Raw genomic sequence first — 14,413 nt, 5'->3', positions numbered from 1 at the left:
TCAACACCGGTCGCGGTGGTCGCATTTCGATGAGTGTGGAATGCAATAGCGCTGATGTACTTAGATTTAGGTGCACGTTAAAGGGACACTAAAGGTTACCAGAAAGTCAAGTTAAAGTGATAAAGCAATGATCTATAACGTCTGAGGCGTCAATATAATCGCGAACAGAGCTTTAGTAACCGAGAAATTGAGGTAAATGCACGACACGATTTGAGACGCCCCAGCGACATTCCGGTACTAGCCCGATGACGAAAGCACTCCTCATCATAATTTATGTCACTAGTACTCAGCTATTCGTATTAAAAAGATCTTTTCATTAGATTATAAGACGGAAGAAAATGCTACTTGTCTACTTCTATTCGATTCTAAGAAAAAACATTTTGACGTTACCCTTGAGTAGTATGGGTGATCGAAAGGTTTCGTTTTCGCTCGACTCTGCACGCTCGACTTTGCTCCGCGCGCGCTTTGGAGTTTCAGTTGTTTCTTTATCGCGTCGTGCTGCGGTGGTTCTGCCTGCTCGCGAAACTTGCATTTGGAACAAGCAGTGAGAATGCCACGTCCATGTGATGTCGTGGGATGCGCGAACGGTCCGCGGAACTTGGCCAAGCGCAGTTGCAGCGGCGAATCCAACGTTACTTATCACTGCGTGCTAACGAGTGAACCTCTCCGTTCGAAGTGGTTAAGTGCCGTACCTCTGCCACAGCGTGCTGGCAAAGAGCCGAAAAATCACGTAGTGTGCTCGCTGCACTTTCGTCCAGAGGATTACGAGTTCAACGCCGACTTACTGAAGTCGCATGAAGTGCCTTTCACAGCAGGCCGTCGTCGTAGTAGTACGCAACGACGCCGGCAACGCGAGCCCTCAACAGCAGGTCACGTTCATCAGTGCTTAAATCACTGAACTCGAGCCCAACATCGCGAGCTAATAATGTGTCGTTGTCAGGGTCATCCATTGCAACGAGCGTCGAAGTTGGCGTCATAAAATAAAGAACCAGCTTATCGTCGTGCGCTTTCCCTTCCGCTAGCCGCTCTCGCGCTGCTGTCGGCACTGACTTGGCTCTGTTTCTGGCCGCGCGTTTGCGTTTTGTGCAGAAAAGCCGTAACGCCGTCTGCGGGAGCCGTTTTACTCACCGACGGCGCAACGTCACTATGAGACCATGACGTCAATACACCTCGATCGGAGGGCGGGTGATTTGAACTGCGCTAGAGGTACGCGGACGCTTCAGAACGCATTTTCTCTTAAAATAAGTCTCTTCTTCGCCCGAAACAAGCGTTTCGAGGTTTCTGGGATAGTATTTCAACAGTCCACGTTGACTTAATATTAACCTTTAGTGTCCCTTTAAAGAACAGGAGGTCAAGCTTAATCCGAAGTCTCCCACTACGGCATGCCTCGTAATTAGATAGTGGTTTTGGCACGTAATACCCCAGATCGTGTTTAATGAATATCAAGCGTGTCATACACGGAAGGTTGTTTGGCATCGTCGGGCAAATAGTCAACTCCTCATGTACCTAGGAGGGGCGTTGCTTGCTAGAGGTATACCTAGCCTTACCAATACTTTCGCCAATGTCTCCACCGGAGTGCCACTTATCAAGTGAAGCAAAATGTAGACAGAACGCATACAGGGAACGCTAACGTCGAGGACAGATGTGAACCAGGGCATACCCTAAGGTGCGTAGCCATAAGAGTTGATTTACTTGGATTCCAACAAATGCGTCAGATCTGTCATATATCTTATTTTTCATTGAAAATTCTCCCGTGTAACATTCCAACAGTTACACGGGCAGCGTACACAAAGACATCGCTTATAATATATGATGTTTACTTGTATAAGCATTTCAATGTTACAAGGACAGCTCTAAAAAGTTTGACTCGGCCACGCATGCCCTAAACTGCAAACGTTTATCGAACTACGTGGGGGAGGATTGCTTCTACACGTCTATTTCGGCATGCGCACATGCGTGTGTGAGCGCGGGCGTGTTTTAGTTAGTTAGTTAGTTAGTTAGTTAGTTAGTTAGTTAGTTAGTTAGTTAGTTAGTTAGTTAGTTAGTTAGTTAGTTAGTTAGTTAGTTAGTTAGTTAGTTAGTTAGTTAGCTAGTTAGTTAGTTAGTTAGTTAGTTAGTTAGTTAGTTAGTTAGTTAGTTAGTTAGTTAGTTAGTTAGTTAGTTAGTTAGTTAGTTAGTTAGTTAGTTAGTTATCCTAAGAGCCCATGCAGGCATTACATAGGCGTGGGATGGACTACAAGTCCCCCCCCCAAATGTGATAACATAATAAACATCAGTAGGTGCCAAAAGCAAATGTAGATATGAATAAACACAGTCATCTGGAAAGTTGGAATAATACCAGAATTTGCGCATCACAATAGTAAAATTAACGTTATAAACATCATACAGTATAACAGAAGCCTTACACTTTTAACAGAAGAGTGAAAAAGAAACACATCGAAAAACATCACACCTCGAGAAATAACCGCAGCTTCTCAATGAATGAGTCACGCGTTATTGCTGTGATTGTGCGCTGGCCCCGAGGAACCAGTCGCTGAACCAAGTCCTGGGGCCCGAATCTGCAGCCCCTTGTGGAAAACGCACAGTTACGTTCGGCGCATCTGTCCGAGGGCGGATGCCGGCGTCATTGTGATATTGACAGCAACCGCATTCCACTGAGCCAGCGTGAGCGTATAAGTGCTGCCAGGTAACGTGTTTCTGCAAGAGGCTGGTGTCTTCGTGGCCATATGGTGACTCGATGTCAGCGCCACCTCCCGCCGCTGAGGAGAACCGTGGCATCGAGGCACCCTTTTGTGGCAGAGCGGCTGTTACCTTGAGACTTTCTTCTCAAGCAACTCATAGACACCGTCATTGTGAAGCCACCTTCGGAGGCTATGTGTTTCTTCAATGTGTTGGTTAATTAAATTATGGGGTTTTACGTGCCAAAACCACTTTCTGATTATGAGGCACGCCGTAGTGGAGGACTCCGGAAATTTCGGCCACCTGGGGTTCTTTAACGTGCTCCTCAATCTAAGTACACAGGTGTTTTCACATTTCGCCCCCATCGAAATGCGGCCGACGTGGTCGGGATTCGATCCCACGACCTTGTGCTCACTAGCCTTACACCATAGCCACTGAGCAACCACGGCGGGTAAAGTGTTGCCTAGTTGCCAGCATTCGTCATGTAAGCTGCAGCTTAAGCTTGAATTGTACGGAACTCCATTCTTCTCAACTGACACTCACGTATTCCTTGTAAATGCTTGAAATGTGGTTGTGGCGAAATTAAAACTAACCGGAAAGAAGAAGGGCGCTCTTTCTGTCTCTTCCTCTTTCCGCTTATTCTCCTTGGGCCAAAACCACTTTTCAAGCATGAACCAACTAGCCCAACTTTGCACTCCTTGTATATAATGCACATATATGTTTGTTAAACAGTCCCGAATGTCGGGCCAAGGCATACGGTCTCTCCTGCTTTAAAGTATGAAAGCCCCACGTCTTCGAACCCGCGGTCGCAACATTAATGAATGTGAGCGAATGTGTGCGAGCGTGCTTGTGAATGCGCCGATTTGTTTCGTGCTTTCTTTTTTCACTTACATCTATTTACTGTTCTAAATTTTCGTTTCACCATTTAGCTCTTTCTTCCTAATCCCTCGGAGCTGAAAGCAAAGAACGTGGCTAGGCTAAGCTTCCTAGCTCTAATTAAACTCTTCCACCCTTCCCATCCCCTCACTTAAATGGGGGGGGGGGGGGGGAGGATGCAGTGAGGTAACGCACTATCGCAGAGCCAAAGGCAGCACGTGTTACTCTTCCGGCCTTTCTAAATTGCATCTCGGTAGTTAAAGAGCACCCGCACAAACAGTTCAAGATAACGTTACTTCTGAGCTACAATTAGCTACAATCAGCAGTGCGTTGCTGATAGTATAAAGACAAACGGTAGCCGTTCGTGACTGCCTGCAACGATTTGTTATGTCGCACTGATAAACACTTAACCGTACACAACGTAAAAACACTTAACGCTACACAGCGTACGAAGCGTTAACTATGTGGTTTCTCTTCGGCATCTGCATTAAACGCATTCTATTTTGTCGCTCTTCGGCTGCTTGAAGCTGCGACGGTTAAATTTGGCAGTGCAGACGGTGGCCACGTTTGCGGCTCGCTTAAGCCTCACGAAACATTCAAGAGAACACGTTGCCAGCGACGTTTGGTGGGTTAAACTACGCGTGGAAGCTTCACCGCAGAGACACGGGAAAAAAATGGAAATAATTACAGGTCTTCGCAACCTTTTAGGCAACACTACGTCAACAGTTAACGTTCGCTTCAGAGACACCCCCTACTCAAGAAGAAAAGTATTTACGGGGTCACATGGCCATCTACGTGCGCTGCTGACGTCACACTTTCCACACATGCCGTAGGTCGTTGAACGCCCGTGAGCGCGAACGTTGCTACGATTATTTTTATAATAATTACGGGCTTTAAATGTACGTACTAAACGTGCTAAAGAGAGACACTAAATCAGTTCATGCTGAATTTTTTTTTCTTTTCTTTAACTTCATATTCGTCAATTTCGCGGTAATAGGTTGCTTATTAAAAGGGAAAATCGAGATCAAAGTTCAATTCCTTTAATATTGCGCCGAAACCCCAGCGCCGGTATAGGTCATGAAGACGTCACAGTTTTCAAAAGTATATTTTCATATTTGGGTCGTCCTGTAACGTACTCTGCGCTCTGTAACGGCCGCTACGGCGGTTATGCCTTCTTACCTCTAGCAAGATGGCGGCGACCGGCTTGGCTTTTCCAGAGCCACCTGTACTCCAGAAGTTTAAGCATCTAATCTCCTTGGTTGTGCCTCAGTAAAGGTTCTCGAAACCTGCAAAGTTCAGCTCTCGGTTCTTTCAGAATACAATGCAGCCTATTTTGTAGCCTAAAGCTACACTACGCGGTTTGGAGCCGAGCTTCTCGTGCTTCTGCGTCTGCCATACTGCGCATGCGCGAGAGCCGCGTGACGTCACGAGAGGCACAAGCTGCGTCGCCCTCGCCGCCGCCAACCGCGGAGCATTCCAGAAGTGTGACGTCGCAGACTCTGCAGACGCGCCTGCGCCGTGTGCGTCCGCTGCTGCATTTAAGGCCTAAATATAGTCCGACGTAGCCTGAACGCGCGCACACGTTACGTCACGTTGGCAAGAACAGGCCTATAGTTCGACCCATGGTTCGACGCACTGGCGCCGCCAACGTAACCAGGCGCGGCCAACCAGGCCAACGCGCTGCGACGCCCACGGCGTCTGACGACACTCGCCCGCGCGCCGATAACGTCGGACAACGCGCATTTTCGACTGCGGCGCCGCGCGGCACTGCGCAAGCCCTAGGGCTCACTGTGCGTATAAATGCGCGGGAGAGACGGTTGATGCAGTGCCCTCGACATGGAGGTTAAGGAGAGTCGAGCCGCTGCCAGTCGGCGCAAAAGACTGGAAAATTAACCAAACATAACCGTACTTTTACGCTACGTATATCCTGGCATAGCTGAGCTAAGCCACTGCCAATTTTTTTATCGAGTGAGTGAGTGAGTGAGTGAGTGAGTGAGTGAGTGAGTGAGTGAGTGAGTGAGTGAGTGAGTGAGTGAGTGAGTGAGTGAGTGAGTGAGTGAGTGAGTGAGTGAGTGAGTGAGTGAGTGAAAACCTTATTCTAAATGTCCGGCGATTTGGGAGGGGTGGGGCCATAAGCACCTGCAAAAAAAATCACAATCATAATAACTATAAGTAGGACCCGGCAAACGGCGTCTAAGCATCGGCTGGTGCGCGAACTTCACGGAGGCGCCGCCACTCGTATTTCGTGCTTACGTATTTTCTGGCTTACCATGCCTTCTTTTAATGGGAATAGTGGATATTTCGGTATGCATGAGAGTGCCAATTCAGCAGCACAGTTTGAATTTAAGTAAAATATGGGGTTTTACAAGCCAAAACCATTTTCTGATTATGAGGCACGCCGTAGTGGGGGACTCCGGATATTTCGACCACCTGTGGTTCTTTAACGTGCGCCTAAATCTAAGTATACGGGTGTTTTCGCTCCCATCGACATGCGGCCGCCGTGGCCGGGATTCGATGCCGCGACTTTATGCTCAGCCGCCCAACACCATAGCCACTCAGCAACCACGGCGGGACCAGCTTGAATCGCTTTTCTTTTCGGCGTCTCTTTGAAGTCCCTAGGCATGCACGCAGCCAGAAATCGCACCCGTGACCTCGTGCTTTAGTAGTGGAACGCGCTATATATTTACTGAACCGCCACAACCGATACTTCGCTATGGTGTGTACTCTTAATTATTACTAATCGTGCGAGGCGCCCTTCGAAACCCGCATGAGAACGTGCAGGAATTTTAACTGCGTGCAATGTTTAGGCCGTTTATTCCGTTGCCTGCTCCGATGGTTGACATATACCGAACAAACTTATAAGCGACGCTGTAGAACGCGCTAGGCAATTATGGCAAATAGCCATTACATTCAATCCCCATTCCTCAAGACGTCTTCAGTCTGTGCACACACTATAGTATAACCTCCTGCCCCCTAATCAGTGTACGGTAGGAAACGGGATTTTCTGTTGATTGGCCTCCCTGCCTCGATAACGTATTTCTACCCTATGAGTGACCACCCGTTAGACGGTTAACACAATTGTAGTGATTATAGCTGTGCGCGCTACATTTTTATCCTAGCTCGCCTTTCGAAAACACCTTCAATTTACACATGCTGTACATTACAGCAGCACAAATTTTCAGCTATTTAGGTGGGTATAATCGTTCTAACATCGCTGAGCAAGTTGTGCAGCATGAAGGAAAGAATGATTAGGAGGGCGCGTGGCGTCAGGCAGCTAGCCTAGACAGAGCAACCTCCTCAGCCACCGGCCCTCCTTTCCTTCAGAGCCCACCTACGCGATGATTCTTGGGAAATAAGCCCTACATGGTTGCCAGACCTCTCAAGGAAATGTTTCGCAGCTCATATAGTAAAGCCCTGTTCGTAACGGCCTAGCTCCTAGTAACACCTTCATCACAATCGGTCCTCACCACTAATCCGCTGTACTCTTCCCCGTAGTCTACGCGCACTCGATGGCTAGAACTTACCGCTTGCCTATTCCGTATCGATGACCTATTTCCCATGAGCCTTTCATTCATATACTTCGTTGCAATAGCAATTATATGGACACTCCAGGCGAATTTTCGCCGTCATGTTCCGTATAATGTCCAAGTGCGATAAGAATACGCTGCCTACGCACCACCGTAGGCAGGGCAAACCTAAGATCGTGAGCCGTGAAGTATGATGGCTTGGTGCGCACCGTCTTTCTGTGCGCCTGATGTTAGAGGTCACGTGATCAAACGCACGTTAGGGGAGAAGAGCGCGCGCGTCTTCTTTAGCCCGGTCGTGGCTGCACATGGCTGTCCGCGCGGCTGAGCGCATGCGCGGCCCCAGCGCCGCATGTTGAGGGTCATCTGCGGCGCGTGCCATTGCTGAGGGCGAGCCCAAATGGCTGGTGGCTTCATGCGCACTGTCTTGCTGCGCACCTAATGTTGGAGGTAGCGTAATCTGAGTTTTGGAAGCCAGGCAGAGTTGAAATGATGAACCGAGCAACAGCACGAATCGTTCGCTCCCCGCTGCTGGCGCTCACCACACCAGCGTTGCGACAGCGGGTGCTCGCCGTCATCGTGAGAGATATCTTCATGCCTGTCTGTGCGCGAACGTTTCGCATGCGAACGTTTACTGCAATGTATACGGTCTACTAAAACCGCGAACCTTCCTTCGTGTAATTAATACTTTGCTATCGCTATAACAGCTTCGCCTTTCGGCCGAAAGTGCGACATTTCATGACTATGCTTCAGTAGTGACGCGCGATGCTCCCTCGAAGTATTTTCCTTTGTCCGTGCTGTGCAGGCTCTCTGAGAAGTAAGACTCTTAGTGAGAAATAAGACATGGCGCGAAATTGATAAATGCTTACGCAGAAAAACGAGAAGCTAACATGAACGGTGAAATCGTGCTACTACGCGACTACGAAGGTTCCTGCACAGCGTGAGGATGTCACAACGACAAAGAGCTGCGCGTGCGGCGGTATATGAGAGCAAGAAAAAATAGTTCCGTCTATGCCCAGATACCACCAGTACTAAAAGGAAATCAAACAAACGTACAGAAGCAAACGGTCCAGAACAGAGAAGAGCAAGATACGTACAGCTGCACGTGCAAATTTTATTTACAAGGCTTTTGGCAGAGCACAGGTAGACGAAGCCGTTTCCAAATAGCCGTAAGTGATACTGATTACAATTCTCTCGCGTATAGAATGTATTTCAAGAACGCCAGGAATGAGCAGACAAAATAAGCACTTATTACGGCTACACACTACATTGTAATAAGATAAAAACAGTGATTTAAGACTGCAGCAAAGACAATAGTAAGCAACGGAATACCAGTAACAAGCTTTCGAATCACTGAAGTTCGCGTAGAAAAAATAGCGAACTAGAAACATCAGTAAGAGATGAAGGAATACACAGTAACATAGAGAGGAACAATCTTATAATGCCGCTGCTGCAGGCTGCTCCTGAGAGACGTTCGACTGACTATATCTTCAATGAAAAATAGAACCGAATGGCGCAACGGTTTCCACTTCTTGAGAAAAAAATATATATAGGTATGATCATATTAAGGAACGTGGCCCCATAAGCTTATTTCTCACAGTTTTTGTAACTGTAAGATCTATATATTTTTTTATATTATTGCGTGAACCGCACGATACAGATCAATTGCTGTCGTGAAAACTGAAATGCGTAAATTGGGTCCCGATTCTTCTTGCTCTACGCTGCAACATAACACGCACATAACTATAATTACATTTCACAATTATTTGTGTGCATCATAGGGAAGTATCAAACGGTAATGGGCTCGTTTAACCAATAACAAAGCGCTGAAGTATTTTGCTGTCAAAGCAGTCGCACTAGGCTCTTGTGCGACCGGAATAAATATTCCAAAGCAAGAACAACTGAAACTCGAGATCACGTGAATACATCCCAAGACGAGAAAGTTGGATAAAAAAAATAACACATGTATAAAAGCCCAAACTTTTTTTCCTTGAAATGAAAAAAGAGAGAGAGAGGAAAATCGTGCACATGCCTGCATTTACAACGAGGCAGCCCTGTCAAGTTTTGGCAATACGCTGCAGTATGACGAAGGGCTCGAGAAAAGACGCATTATTTTTTAGATATAATCACCAGGCTCCAAGAGACAGAATACACATCATATAAAATATAGCTCGATTCCACCGATAAAGTACCACAGTGAAAATTACAGAGCAAACTCGACGTGGGGCGTGATTGCAAATCAGGATCTTTCTTGCTAGACAAACTCTGAAACAACTAAAAAATAAAGGTAAAAACACAATAAAAGTATAATAACGCAAGCCTTCAAATCGAGGTTTAAAGGAGAGAGATGATCGCCACACAAATACAAAAGCGTCTATTTCCAGCATCTTTGGGCAGCATTTGTGACAGTAACAACAACGACCAGTCCCTATTAGTAGCCCTGGCAACCAGCGCAGCAGGCTCATCTAATGTGCTTGCAGCCGCTCATTCCGCACATTAACTGAGCAACAACAGAAAAAAATATAGCGACCAAAGAACAAGGGTTTTCCGTTCGCAACTACGTTCTAACGCTGCGCTGGTTACGCGTTTACTACTCCGGGCAGGCGACCACGAAAGGCTGGTACGGCACACTGCGGCTTGCCTCGTGACAGCGGATCACCCAGCGGGGCCGCAGGAACACCAGCGACTCGTTCGCACACAGCGCCTGCAAGGACGAAGGTTTCAAAGTCAGAGAGAGGCAACATCCGTGAAGAGTAAACAATAGGGAGAAAGAAGAGAGAAAGAAAGATACTGGCTTCAATCCTAAACTATAGAGACATTAGACTTTCTGATAGCCTGGTATGCTAACCTGTGCGCAGGCTGGGAGACCCAATGAGGCATAGAGAAAGATATTACGATAGAAAAGCTGAGAAGTTGGCCTGAATCAAAGCTGTGACTTGCTACTAGAAAAAGGGAAGAAGGAGAAAAGCGTTGATGCTGAGGACACAAATGGTGGTTTGAATAAAGGTCAACCGCCCGCTCTCTGTATATCTTCCAATCCAGAACAGTATGAAGCAAAAATACGATGACAGCAGGCACGGCTCCAGACACAGGTGGGTTTACGACCTTTGGCAAAAGTTCAACCGGTGATTGTCTTTACATAGCATACAAGCGGGCAGTTGCACAACAGGAGGTCTATAGTCTCGGGTATATATCGCACTCCTTGCAGTCGTAGATGAGGCGCAGTGCTAACACAAAAACAATCGGCACAAACACGCATGAACACACCGAACCCATTTACGAAGCCTCATGCAGAACTGTAAACCTCGAAAAGCCCATAAGCATCCTTGTTTCGCGCAACTCGCAGGGGCGCTTCTCCGCGCTGAGAATGTCCCGCAAATCTAGATAGGGAGTCACCACGCAAATGTAACGCGATCTTCATACGCAATTGGATAAGCAGCAGATGAGCGCAAAATTAATCTAACAACAGAACAAGTGAACATTAACGCCCTCCGGAAAACAGCACACAGAAGACATACTGCTGAAACTCCTCAGTGAATTTCACGCGATAAGTAGCAAAGGCCACGTTAAGCATGGAACGTTGAAACCAGAGAGAAACATGGGAGGGAGGGAGATGAAAGCAAGTCAAGGCATGCAACCCTATTGCAAAAACTAGCGTCTTCCAGTGTGAAACCAGCGCATTTTTTGGCACTGGATCGCACTGGATACGCTGGCGCTCGCTGGGACTCGCTGGGACACCAGTGAGAACGCTGGATAAGAGCTGGGTCACACTGGAAGAGACGCTGGTTCCACTGCCATGACGCTGGTGAGCACTGGTTTGTGCTGTACAGGCGCTGGTTCTCGCTGCAGTTCGCTGGCTCGCACTGGAAACTGCGCTGGTTGTGTTTGTGCCGCGCTGGTTCCAGTACGCAAGGACGAGCGCTGCTGAATATTAAATGCTTTATACAATTTCATCATTTGATACTAGTCTCTTGTCCTAAATAACGCTATATCTTGGGATCATAAAACCCTAGTTCCTGTCGCAGTTTGGAATAAAGGTGCGTGAGCTGCACTGTTTATTCATGGACATTTGACATTGAAGATCACTTCCGCTTTTTTTTTTCATTTTCCCTTTTGACTGGGCGGATAGCTAGATTCTTGAACGAAACCACGCAAACGCAGAGGACGCCGCGTTTTTTAGTAGTTTGCACGTAACATATGACTGGGAGTTGTCGCCGTTGTCGCAGCGTTGTGGAGTGGACATGAAATGGAGAAGTGGTTCAGACGCGCGCGAACGGACCCCAAGTTCGAAGCCTATACCACTGACTGATATTATCGCACCGATAACAAAGCTGAGGTGATTCGTGCGCTTCCACTTTCCCTATTGTACTAAAAAAAGGTTCTGAGGCTCAAATACACACATTTTAGCTTTCGCCAGCTGCCCGCGCTGAGATCAGTCCCCACCGAAGCTTAGGCCTAGCGTATCCGCCGAGCCCGTCTTCACGCTATCGGCGCGTCTAGGCTCAGGAATCAAGAAGTTTAACAAGGATAAATAACTCTATCTTTCAGCTTTCGCATCGGTGTTCTTAAATAAACAATTTTTTCATGTCTACAGTGCCAGCACAAGAAGCGATGACCGCCGATGTGACGCGTCATAAACACAGTGCTATCGCCGAAGGCTCCCTGCACTAGCCTGCGCTTCTGTGACGAAGATATATGACTAGACAGACGTGTTGACTGAAAGGCATCACTGAACTAAGAAAACGTTGCATATCCATTGCGTGAAGAACAAGAAACGGCTATCAAAATCGGCAGTAACAGCCCATACAGCGTCCCGGGTCGGCGGTTCATTTAGGACCTTTTTCGAAGTTAATATACCAATCGCAAGTGAAAATCGATGTTGTGGCACTTCCGAGCATGCTACTGAATACGGACAGCAAATTTTTCCTTGTAGTACAGGCGTGAGTTTTAGTTGCTGGGCGATAGCGCATCTACAATGTCTGTGCGTGACGTAGCTCTGCGAAACAAAAACTGCTTCTCGATTTTGACATGGCAAATTATCCGTGCATGTTCGTCTGCTGGCGTGGCGTAGCGGTAAAGTGCCGGGCTTAGGATCTGTAGGTCGGACGACCTAATTCTGGTCGCAGCAGTTTTATCTTTACGTTTTCTTCTTCCTTTTTTAATTGCACTAAAATGCTCTTTGTTGCTTTCTGTATTCAAAAATATATATACGGTGTCCAGGCACCGCATATTTAACGCGCTAGAGCTGTTTTTCGCACCAGTACGCCGCGCCTGCCGAGCATCCAGCGCGCGGCACTGGGCCCATAATCCGGCGCACTGGGTTTTGCAATATGGAAGTTAACCACAAAATCCGGTTTGCTACGCTGTGCTGGGAGGTCGGGGAAGGGGACAAATAAGAGGGGAAAAGTGAGAGAGAATGAAACAGGGCTACCACACACAATCACTGCAGTTCACAGCACAGAGTAACAGTTATCAATCGTTTGCGCTAAAGAGCAAGTTTGTAGTGCCTAATAACTGCAACTAAATGGACATACCATTTGCTACCACGGATGACGAGGTAAAAAATCAAGAGAGGAAATGAGGATCGTGAACACTCCGCGCACGGATAACGGTTAGAACGGAGTGACAACACGTACGGTAACTCAGGCAGATATAGAGCTCAGGAAATGTAGTAGCGCTCGAGAGCATAGCACACAGAAAGCCACGGAGCGGCTATGACAAGGAAGAAAAAAAAAAGCACCATAGACAAACTAGAAGCTATTCACTCCTTGCCCCGACGACTAGCGGGAGCGGGCGGCTGCGGTGCGCTTCGCAGAGAGTAAATTACCGCCGCCGGCTCTCGGTGGTACGTCCCGAAACGACAAAGAAGGAGGGGTTAAACAACAAAGAACGGAGCATAGGCGATCACGAAAGCCGCACTGCACGAGAGCAAAGGATCGATTCATTGGGAATCCGCACTGCGCCGAAGAGCGCCTTCGAAAGCACGGGGGTTGAAAGGGGGGGGGGGGGGGGGGCGAGAGCGAGCACATGTACTCGAGCGCACCTACTTGCGGTGCGACGCTATGCGCACTCCATTTGCAAGTCGATGTTCGCGATGGAGTTCGACAACGTTACGTATCGGTAGAGCGGAGCAAAATGGGCGAGAAAGACCGGGACAGCGCGAACAAGGTAACATCCAGCATAGAAGCAGTCCTCACGGCGCAATTCCGCGCACACGCGACGTGAAAGAATTCTCGCCGAGTGCCACCGCACCGGCCCGTCTATAGCCAACCACCCACCCCCGCATTCGTTTTCTGGAAGTTCGCCAAAAGCCTTTTAAAAAGGATGAATGGGAAAAAATAATAGATAAATGAATACGAGGCACTTCGCACTGACAGTGCGAACGAAGACTGGCATTGTACAACGTGCGACGGCACAGCGCAGACGATGTGGCAACGTTTGACAACTATACTGGGAACATCCTGTCTATTTCGACGGGCGCTTTTACGGCTGGTACGCTTACGCCACATGCCGCGCTCTTTCGTACAGCAGCCGATGAACCTGCATGAACGCAATTCGGTGTGAAGGCGAAGCTCTCGCTGAAGGAATGGACTGGCGACAGCAGCGCTAACCTGATCAGGCGCGGGACGCTTTTACATGCGACACTACACAGGGTGCTTCAGCGAATACCTTTCGTTTTTTATTTGCCTGTGGTAGACAGCACAATTATAGTCCATAAGCTGGTCTACTCGAAGAGGCGGACATTACTTGCACAGAAAATTAAAATGCGTAATATAGTAACCTTAAGAAAATCGCTAATGAAGTTTCTAGCTAATTGCCTTGTGGCACCATATTGCAATTTAACAATGCTAGCGGGTGAGACTGCAATGCATATCCACGTGAAAAGAATTGTGTGGATGACACCGTTTACGAGATATGCGCTGCCAAACTTGCGGCAAAACTGCACGGTCGTTCCGCTTAAGAAAACGTAGTTTTGTGTATTAAACCATAAGAGTAACTGGAGCGCCAATACAATTCTCCGCAAAGTTTGGGAATTAATATCCCGAAACTGCTGTCATACTGAGAATTGGTCCCAAGTGCGCCTTGCGATCTCCCCCGCTAGAATTTGTGAATTGCCATACGTGCCAAAACGCAATCAGTTAAAAACTTAGTGAACATTTCTAAATTAGTCAATTATGCATTTCAACTCTTCTGTGCAAGTAATGCCCGCCTCTTCGAGTCGACCAGCTCATGGACTAGAATTGTGCTATCTTCGACAGGAAACTTTTACAAAGTTTCGAAAGTGTTCCCTAAAAAACACCCAGTATAGGCGCCACTGCCGGGGGCGCTTATGC

At 47.6% G+C, this 14,413-nt stretch overlaps 1 protein-coding gene across 1 annotated transcript in view; it reads right to left on the bottom strand.

Moving 5' to 3' along the window:
• Nucleotides 1–8,173: 8,173 nt before the first annotated feature.
• The window catches only part of XRCC1 (DNA repair protein XRCC1), a 100,611-nt gene continuing 94,371 nt past the window's right edge, over nt 8,174–14,413 (bottom strand). The window contains exon 14 of the mRNA XM_075692823.1: nt 8,174–9,783. Coding sequence (XP_075548938.1) covers nt 9,670–9,783 — 114 coding nt within the window. The 3' untranslated portion in view covers nt 8,174–9,669. The remainder of the gene's footprint in view (nt 9,784–14,413) is intronic.

The sequence above is a fragment of the Dermacentor variabilis genome, chromosome 5 (assembly GCF_050947875.1).
Source record: "Dermacentor variabilis isolate Ectoservices chromosome 5, ASM5094787v1, whole genome shotgun sequence".
Classification (NCBI taxonomy): Eukaryota; Metazoa; Arthropoda; class Arachnida; order Ixodida; family Ixodidae; genus Dermacentor; species Dermacentor variabilis.
The sequence above is the reverse complement of the archived record's forward strand: the minus strand, read 5'-3'. Positions and strand labels throughout refer to the sequence as shown.